A 9,913-nucleotide genomic window follows, 5' to 3' on the forward strand; every position below is an offset into this window, starting at 1 on the left:
CCATGGTAGATAAGGGAAGCACGTTGTGGCTAAACACATCCTGGAATATTCAGTATTCCAGGGGGACATCTATTTTGGACTCACAGTGAGGACTGTCTGTGGAAATGGCATGGATTTGGATGATGTGAGATTTGTTTGTGGAACATGGGAGTGGACGACTTGGTAGGAGGAGACCACAATGATGGAGATGGAGACTCTCCCCATAACAAATCCTCTCCGGCGTTGTTGTAGCCAAGTGTGCTCCAGGATTAAACTCTGGAACTAGAAAAGAGATTTCTTCCACATGAGTACAACTGACATTTAGCGTGATGGTCTCAGCTCAAAAAGCGATGATCCTCTTTCCCAAGGGCTTTCCCGTTACAGAGGGGATCGAGAGTATGGTGGCTCAGAAGATCGATTAGAGGTGGAGCTTGCAGCAGAGATGAAGTTCCCTGCCGAGCCAGGGTCAAGGACAGCATTAACTTAGACCGAGATGTAGGCACAGTTTGCTGTTACTTTGGTGTACAATGAAGATTGAATGATAGACAAAGTAGCAACATGACTCACTGAAGGTTGGGGTGGTCACACCAGATATTCGGCAAGGATGTGACCACCGGCTTTACAGTAATGACAGAGGCAATGTTTTAATCTTTCTCTTTCACTGATTTAAGACCAAATATGCTGTTGTGTTCTGGATCATCTGCTGGGACGTAGTTGCACTGGTTGGAGGCCTACCAGTAGAGCATTGCTGTAGTCCAATCTTGATATTACAAGAGATAGGACAAGTAGCTGTTCTGCATATTATGACAGGAAGGGTCTGATGTTCCTAATGGTGTACAAGCATGTTGGCTGTGGGTGAGTGATGTAAAGAATTGGTTGCTGATGGTTGCCACCTTATCAGTGAAGAAGCTGGCAAAGTCATTAGCAGTCGGAGAAGAAGTGGAAGGAGGTGGAGGGGGACAGATAAAAGAGGAGAAAGTTGTAAATGATGTCAGGGTGTCTGAGGTGTTGCTGATTTTGTTTTAGTAGTAAGATATGTTGGCAGCAGAAACATTAGAGAAGGAAGAGGACAGGAGAGAATGGTATTTGCCTACTGCAAGCGGACGGTGATCATGGATTCCTTCATGAGAGATTTGGGGGAAAAAAACCTGAAACAAAACTGAAGAAGAGACGCACTTGTTATTGAACACGCACGCAGTAAAGTGTAACGCACTTCTTGTTCTGCACGTTTTTTGCTAAAAAAAGAATTGCTCCGAGTCTTTATTACAACCAACAAAAAGTATCGTTATTGTTGCGTAAACGCAACGAGTCGAAGTTGACTCGAGATGTAAAAAAAAAAAAAAAAATGCGAAGTTGCATTAGTCATCCGTCACTGACCGTGACAGCAAGTAGACTTTTAAAGCAATAATCAGTGGATTAAGACTCTTTCAGTCGGCAATAGAGAGGAACGAACAGCTAACATGGATGGAAATTTATTGGCTAGGAGGATTGTATGCATCGCAGTCAGGGAGAAGGCTACTAACAGTAGTAAGGGATTTTTTTTTTCTCTCGCAACTTGTTATTGCCTTAATAGCAGTTTGCTGTGCAATATGTGCCGATCGGGTGCAGTCGGGTCTGTGTCTTCCCGGCCGGGTTCAGGGCCAACTTTCGAATAATGGTCGGGTCCGCATCGGGTCCGGGTAGTACATTTAAGGCATTTCTCGGGTCTGCACGGGTTCGGGTCCCACCTTCAAATAAAATACGGGTCCGGGTCGGTTCGGTGCAGCACATTTATGGGTCTCTTCGGATTTTTGGACCCGTGAAGACCTCTACCTCCAGGACAGGTTTGAAAACCTCTATAGTAGTCTTTGTTACTTGGTTGTATTTGTCAGTGGTTCCCAATTCCAGTCCTGGCAACCACCTGCTCTGCATATTTTGCATGTCTCTGTTATTTAACAAACCGAAGAACGCTCCATGTATGAATTGTTCTGATTGACATGGTCCCTACACAGTGTTCTTTGCGCCCTACTCCCTGAGCAGGGGAAATCTGTTGAAGTTTACTTCACTTCGGAACATTCATTCACAGATTTGCGCTATGCCACTGCCATCTCGCACAGTTTAATGCCCTTTGAATGGAACATATACGTTCCCTTCGAACTGGAATGACGGCGGAATATCCTGTGATGTCCACTTCGTAGGGCACTTACAGTCAAATAGAACAAATGCCTGAAGTGATAAGAGATACATACAAAATGTGCAGAGCGGGTACGCAAGGTCTGGAATTGAGAACCACTGTCCTATGTTTTGACTGTCTCTAGTGGTGAAACAGTGAAATAGAATACTGGTTACTGGTTTCCATCATTCACAGAACCAAGGTTACACCAGTAACCACTGCTTTTTTGTGCTCAAAAATATTTTGATGATGTCACCCCCTTAAAGTTCTGTCAGAAAGATTACCATTATTTTTAGTGTGAAAATATTATAGAACAAATGAAAAGGGATTTCACAGAGACACATCAACTTGAATTAATTCATTTTAAATGTATGAAATGTGAAGTAGTAATTGGAAATGTCATCTGACATGAGTGACTGAGGTAGTTGGCAATGCAGCGAAGTTAAAAAGAACTCAGCTTTATGGAAATGGGAGCACAGGCAGTGATCTCGCTGGATACAACATTACACACTAAACAGAATGAAATCTATTAAATAATATTACCAAGTGAAGCATATACCACAATAAATACCAAGTAGTATTGTATTTGGCTTGTAGTAACCTACTACTTAACACAGCTTGTGACTTATAACTCATAAATGGGACTGTTTTTATGTCACTGCAGTATTTGCAGTGAGATCCTATTTTTAGACATGCACATAGAAAAATAAACTCACACTTCACACTAGGATGTATTTGTTTTTATTTTTTCCAATTTTTTTTTTCTTTTTAGTTTGAAGCACGGCGACGTATTTCTGCAGAAGTGGCTCTCCGGCACATTTATTTCAGAGACCTGGGAGAAAAAGTGCAGGACCTGGCTGACAGTAAGTATTTCATACTAGAAATATTATAGTCTTATGAGCTAATTTTGTTTGTAAGATGTGATGCTGTGTATATAAATTTGCAGGGACAGTCTCGAACAGGGCTGCGTTTCCCAAAAGCATAGTTGATCATAGCTCTATTGGTTTCAATGGGTCTACGATGTACTTCAGCTTACGATGCTTTTGGGAAACGCATCCCAGAAAGATTTCTACACATTAATATTCATACTTTCACAGCTGAAATGTCATAATTATTTGTCTGTATTAATTATTTGTTCAATTCTGTCACTCTAGCTACCTCCATCTTTTCTGTCAAGGAGATTCGACTTCAGAAGGACCCAGGAAAACACTTTCCAGCTCAAAGAGAGTTGGGTGAGTTCAAATATTTACCTGGATTTTGAGTTCCAAAAGCAGATGGTAACTATTTTTATCTCTCCTCAAAAAATCAGATGACAAAGTAATTGGCATTACAGAAGTAAAAAATATTGCAATACAATATTACAAAATTAACAACATTAAATTGTGTAAATCATTCCATTTACTAAAGTAACACAGCAACAGTGATTTATTGTTTACTGAGAATCTGTTGATTAATGTTTTGAAAAGAAGGTGATAAACATTATGAATAAACAAAATTATGCTTGTTACTGTGATACAGTAGTTCTTTTTAACAAACAACAAATAATAAACTTGGCAGGCATGTCAAATCCTGCAACTGGAGGGCCATCTTCCTGCAGAGTATAGCTTCAACATGACATTTTTTGAGCAAGCAAACAGTTGGGATATTTTATGCCAGATTCACACTGTATGACTTTTCACTCGCCGACATTTTTTTTTCAAAAACTCCACCAAATGCCAGAAATCGGAGGCAAATCAGTGCTTGTTCATGTGAGTGACAATCGTAGAGAAATGCCAATGTGTTGCCGATGCCTTTGAGATATTTGGCATGCTGAATCTCTGGAGCTGTCGGTGACTTATAGTCCTGCAGTGTGAAATGTGTTTTGACATCAGCGATGACCTACAGCCAATGAGAGAGCAGGACAGTCGTGCAGTGTGAGAAGAGCAGCGATCCGACGACTTTGAAAATCACACAATCTGAACCCAGCATTAGACACTTTGTTTCATACAAGGAATTCACTAATACATTTAGTAGTCTGGCACGGGCTCACCAGTCTCCCAGCACCATGGCACAATGCCCGCAATCACCAGACTACTAATCACCAACTCCTGTCACACATTCTTTCACCTTATCACCTACCACATATAAGCACACACCTCAGTTCCCCTGTTGTCTGGCCTTGAACAAAGACATCGGCTCTTACCGGCGATTCTCACCTGAACTTCAGTTCCTGTGTGCATCCCGGTTTATCTCCTGTGATCTTCAAAGCGATGTATCCAGACGATTCCCTCTAAGAGTTCTCCAGTGATCTCCTCTGTCCTCCATCTGTAAGAGAAAAGACATTCCCTGTTATTAATCCGGATTCTTACCCGAGGTGTGTGCTGCTCTGATCACATCCATCCATCCTGACAGTCCCCTGTGCACCTGTAAGAAATCACTCTTCTGCTCATGTCATTATTTACATTGTCATTTGCTTCAGTTACTCACCTTTGCACTCCCACATCAATTCTGTTCAATAAAACTTGCTTGGATTCATCTGACTTCCTCGTCTGAGTGTGTCTATCCTGTCAAAGTCATCCTCTGCAGATCCATGAAGTAATCTTCAGGGGCTGGAATAAAAAACAGAGAAAAAGAAGACCCATTCATTTTTATTAATGATCTTTCTAATTTGTGCTTAGGCATACAATAATTCTCACAATTTTTTCAGAAATATCGGGGGATAAAATTATAAGCTATTAGATAAGTGAAATATGATGTATGCCATTGTAAAGGTAAATTTTTAGAGGAATGTGGCATTTTGCATCCAGAAAAGGGGTCAAAACTGATGAAGGTCTTCATCGCTGCAAAAAAGATTAGTATACAATTATTTATTTATTCAATAATTTATTCATTAATTCAAATACTTTTGCTAACAATTTCAGATCTAAGGTTATCGGTGATACTGATGTGCAATTTTTAGGGCAGTGTGGAGGCTTGTCTGGATCTGTTAAATCCAAGATCACTGGGCCCTTTTAGCACCTATCTCTGTCTCTGTCTCTATCTCTGTCTCTATCTCTGTCTCTGTCTCTGTCTCTGTCTCTGTCTCTGTCTCTATCTCTGTCTCTGTCTCTGTCTCTCTGTCTCTGTCTCTGTCTCTGTCTCTGTCTCTGTCTCTATCTCTGTCTCTATCTCTGTCTCTGTCTCTGTCTCTGTCTCTATCTCTGTCTCTATCTCTGTCTCTGTCTCTATCTCTGTCTCTGTCTCTGTCTCTGTCTCTGTCTCTATCTCTGTCTCTGTCTCTGTCTCTGTCTCTGTCTCTATCTCTGTCTCTGTCTCTGTCTCTGTCTCTGTCTCTGTCTCTGTCTCTGTCTCTATCTAAGCCTGAAGATTCTCTTCATAGTTTTAAAAGCTGTCAGTTCTTCAAATATTAAACAATTATCTTTAAAGTCCAATAACAACTTCAGAAAAACTGAGATCAATTTCATTTGGATCATAGACAATTACACTGGCAGAAATAACAGGTTATTTGACCTGTCTTGTCATTACAATTAATTAGAACTATTGAAGTGGCTGGATCAATTTGTTCCTTACTGTTGGACGAACTCTTGTCAATCTGTCCCCAGCAGTCATTGTGTCTCTTGAGTGTAGTAATTCAAATTGAAAGTTAGAGCTAAACTCTGCATGAAGTTGGCCCTCACGGAGCAGGACTGGAGACCCCTGAGGTAAGAAGACTTAATTATGTCTTGGTTTTGATAAATAGCATGTTATTATAAATTATAGTATAAATATTATGGCTGATTTCAACATGAGCACAATTTATGTTGAAATAGGGCTTCTACTTTAACCAATTATAATACAAATGTTAGCAGTAATTTATTGGGAGCAGTTTGTTCAAGTAATTTGTTACCTTTTTAATGTGATTATATATTTCAGCGATGGTCCATCGAATGGGATCTGCTCCTCCTGAACATTTTCTCCCTGAAGGAGTAAATCGTGTTCTACATCCGGCCCCCCTCTCTTCGTAAATTTGCTCATAGAGCAACCACTTTCCTTGCATTACTTTGTACTTTATGTTTCTGCAAGTATCTTTTTATTGTCTTTTTATTTTATTTTTTATTTATTTGCACTTTTTTTTTTCTCTGTATGTAAATATCTGTATGAAATACAATGAAGTAGGGAAAAATATGCATATTGATAGGCATCAAGCACCAAAGATGTGTAATGCCCCCAAAGTGTTTGTTAATTATCTTTTCTTCTGTCATGGAAATCTTAGGCAGCCCAAACAAGCATAGGGTAAAAAGTTACCAGTAATGGCATGGTCTCATCAAATTTAGTAATTGTCACTCCGTCTCTCCCACTTTACAGTGGGGCCAAGCCAAATTCAGTGTACTTTCATTGTCAGTCATATTGGAATGTTCACTATCTTGGATTTTAGCTAAATGTTTAACCAGATTTTAGCTGCTTTTTCTTCTCCAAAAAAACATTTTTGAGTCCCACATCTTGCCACTGTATTTGAAATGCATTATAACAATAAAATGGCCTTGCCCGTTCAAACCAAACAGGTTTTTATAATTCAGCAATCACTTGGCAGTATTTGATGGTGAAGATGCCAAACAGGTAGAGAAGCTGCATCTTCTCAATACTTTTGAGTACTGATGTATAAGCTGGTATGCATCTTTGGAAACATGGATACCTTAGCAGTTTCATGAAGGTGCCACCTAGTGCTCTTTCACTGCTCCTTCTACTGGCGAAACATCGCAAGGGTGTTTCTTAAACAGAAGTCTGCGTCCTAGTTAGGCTGCATATCTGGGCTGCCACATCAAGCACCTCCAAAGGCCATCTCAATTTGAAGATCCTTTGTATTGTGTCCTTCATTTAGCATGTTTTGAAGGCATTGAACTGGTCCACTTTCATTATGTAATGCAAGACAAAAAAAAAATATTGAAGATGAAGGTATTATGTTTTGTTATAAATTAACTACCCATGATGTAAACCAATGGGAGACAGCAGATAGTTGAAATTCACTTGATTGCATTCATAGAAAGTCAGTTAATATAATGATGTGTAATGTTCTTTATTTTATTTTACAGACAGATGAAACTTTCAAGTGAGTGAAAAGCATGGCATTCTCAAAAGTTAGGAAAGGTTGACAGGTCCTTAAAAAGTCCAAAATTTAGTTGTTTCAAGGCCATAAAAGTTATTAATTATGATTTCAGGAGGTCTTAGATTTGGGGACGGTAAGACAAGAATTGAGATATGGCTTAATGTGACAGTTAAATTTCAGGAGGTTATGATACGTTACCGGGAAACCGCTATATTTCTGCCATTCCAAAAGCACCACCTGCTGGCACAGAATGAAATAGTATTTTCAATAAGCCAGTCTGCTGTTTTTGTTCAGACCAATGTGAAAGTTAGCCCATGTTTTTATGCAGCAAACACGCAGAGTTGTAAATGTAAACTAGTGGATCAACCAGAAGATAATGCATTATAAAAATGTTAACAATTAAGACAGTAACATATATTTGTTATTTAATTAATATAATAAATGATTGGTAATAATTGTTTAAATTAATATAATAATTGATACTTTTGCCTCCATTTTCCTAAAAAAAAAAAAAATGGTTTAAATACTGAAATGTAAAGTTAATCATTTTATTAAACTTTTTGTTTTTGTGAAAAACTATCTGAACTCTAAATCATGCTTTTTACAGTCATTTTAATTTGATTTGTGTAGGCCTCAAAAAGTCTTAAATATAAGCTTAAATAACCTGCAGATACCCTGGTCTGGCCAAAACCATCAAATAATGTTTTTAGGTAGGCCTATATAATTGTCCGGACCTCGGCTGGCGAGGAGGGTTCATTACTGGACATCAAGCAATTTTAGTTGAAGACCCCTGTACTAGACCATCTCATTTTAGCATTGAGTGCTGAGAAGGACTCAGGCTAGAAAGCTCACTAGGATGCAGCCTTCTGATTAAGAAGCACCCCGCATTTGGGTCTTCACACCATGACTTCTAACAATTTCCAACAATACCAATACTTTTAGAGCCTGTGGGTCAAATCCAAAATAAGCCAGTAGTTGGTTGCCATTATTACCATTTTGTTTAATGTCATGCAATAATACTTATGTCAAGTGCTTTTTTTATTGACTTTATCACTCTCTTCAGCTCAGGGGAAGACTTATCAACAAAGTGTTTAGCGTTTAGCATCAAAATAGCGTTTCATTTGAACTCAGATTGGGGTTTATGTGATGATGTAACATTAGTGCACAACTACTGCTGAGATGAATATAGAAATGCAGATCACAGGAACTTGACATTTGACTTGACACTTAACAAAGAGCATGCATTCGACACTGAAGAGAAAAACTCAAATAAAAGATTCCTTTTCTGTAGAAACTAAGCATACAGGCATATCTGAAGTATGGTGTTCATTTATACATGTAAATATGCTTAGGATTGGTTTCACTAATACACAATCATGGGTGCACATATGCATACTGTGGTAAAAAGAATTGTAATTAATTTTTAAACTAAATCGTAATGTGTCAACCTAAGGCTGTGGAAGACAAATCAGTGTGTTAGTAGCAGTTAAAGCTAAGATCTAGTAACCAAAAGTTGGCCGGTTTAGTGCCAGCATAGAGTGATCCATGAGCCATCATCACTGAGTATGTTTACATGCACTTATTTGAGTGAATCCAGTCTCATTGCAGCTTTCAAAAGTAATATTTTATATTTGAATATAAATAGGTTTTGCTATTCTGGTTAGATGCTTCTGTATTTCATTGGCTCTGTACTGTACTCTGCACAATGACAATAAAGTTGAATCTAATCTAATCACACAAAAGTGTTGTGCTTTTATCCCAGGTGGAATCAGTTTGAAGCAGAATGCCAAAGGTGGCACTTCTGTCTGCGGTAAATCAGAACAGTGTTTCCTAACTCCAGTCCTCGGGATCCACCTCCCAGAATGTTTTACATGTCTCCTTGTTCAACACATTAAGAAGCTGATGAGCGGAATCAGGGCTTTAATAAGTGAAACGTCTAAAATGGTCTGGAAGGTGAGAAATGCGGATTTAGAACACATTGGTTCAGTAAATCATAACAAATCATCAGCTAAAGGAGGAAGTTGGTCAGCTAAATTAACTAGTAATGCTTTATTGTTCAAGGCTAAAAATGAATGCATTTAGTATTATTTACTAATAAGTAAAAACAAAACTTAAAAACTCAGTAGTTCTTTGTTTTACAGTCCTGTTCTGCATATACATACTTTACTCTGCTATACTATCAATTTAGTATAGTAATTACAGTAACTGGGTATAAGTAGGTACTAAACCTACACCTGTCCCTAAACCTGCACGTTAAGTCTGTGTAGTTACTAAATATTATAAGAATTTGCCTGGGTAAGTACATTATAAGTGCACATACTGTAAAACAAGGTACAACCAAATGTTGAAATGATCAAAATAATTAAAGGTATAATTCACCTAAAATGAAAATGTTATCATTTACTCAAACCCTCATGTCATTCCAAACTTGTGTGAGTTTCTTTCTTATGTTAAACATAAAAGAAGATATTTTAAAGAATTTTGAAGAACCAAACAGTTGTTGATCCCCACTGACTTCCATAGTAGGGAAAGAAATACTATGGAAGCCAATGGGGAGCATCAACTGTTTGATTACCAGCATTCTTCAGAATATCTTCTTATATGTTCAACATAAGAAATTATGTTGAACATAATTTAATTATTAAATTATGTTACCTTTAAATTTATCATTAAACTACATTCTTTATAGCAAGTGTCCTCCACTAAAATCCTGCACATCA

The 9,913-nt window shown here is 38.2% G+C and overlaps 1 protein-coding gene across 6 annotated transcripts in view; it reads left to right on the forward strand.

The window, feature by feature from the left end:
* LOC131547140 (cyclin-dependent kinase 16) overlaps positions 1-8,878 on the forward strand; it is a 45,601-nt gene extending 36,723 nt beyond the window's left edge. For 5 of the 6 annotated variants that reach the window (XM_058787476.1, XM_058787477.1, XM_058787481.1 and 2 more), the window contains 3 exons: positions 2,904-2,994; positions 3,286-3,363; positions 6,023-8,878. In XM_058787476.1, the coding sequence (XP_058643459.1) occupies positions 2,904-2,994; positions 3,286-3,363; positions 6,023-6,114 (261 nt within the window). In that variant the 3' untranslated portion in view covers positions 6,115-8,878. Of the gene's footprint in view, positions 1-2,903; positions 2,995-3,285; positions 3,364-3,688; positions 5,174-6,022 lie in introns of those variants that run through there. The other variant, XM_058787479.1, reaches the window with a different exon arrangement.
* The last annotated feature ends 1,035 nt before the right edge of the window (positions 8,879-9,913 follow it).

This window comes from Onychostoma macrolepis, chromosome 09, assembly GCF_012432095.1.
Source record: "Onychostoma macrolepis isolate SWU-2019 chromosome 09, ASM1243209v1, whole genome shotgun sequence".
In the NCBI taxonomy this organism is placed as follows: Eukaryota; Metazoa; Chordata; class Actinopteri; order Cypriniformes; family Cyprinidae; genus Onychostoma; species Onychostoma macrolepis.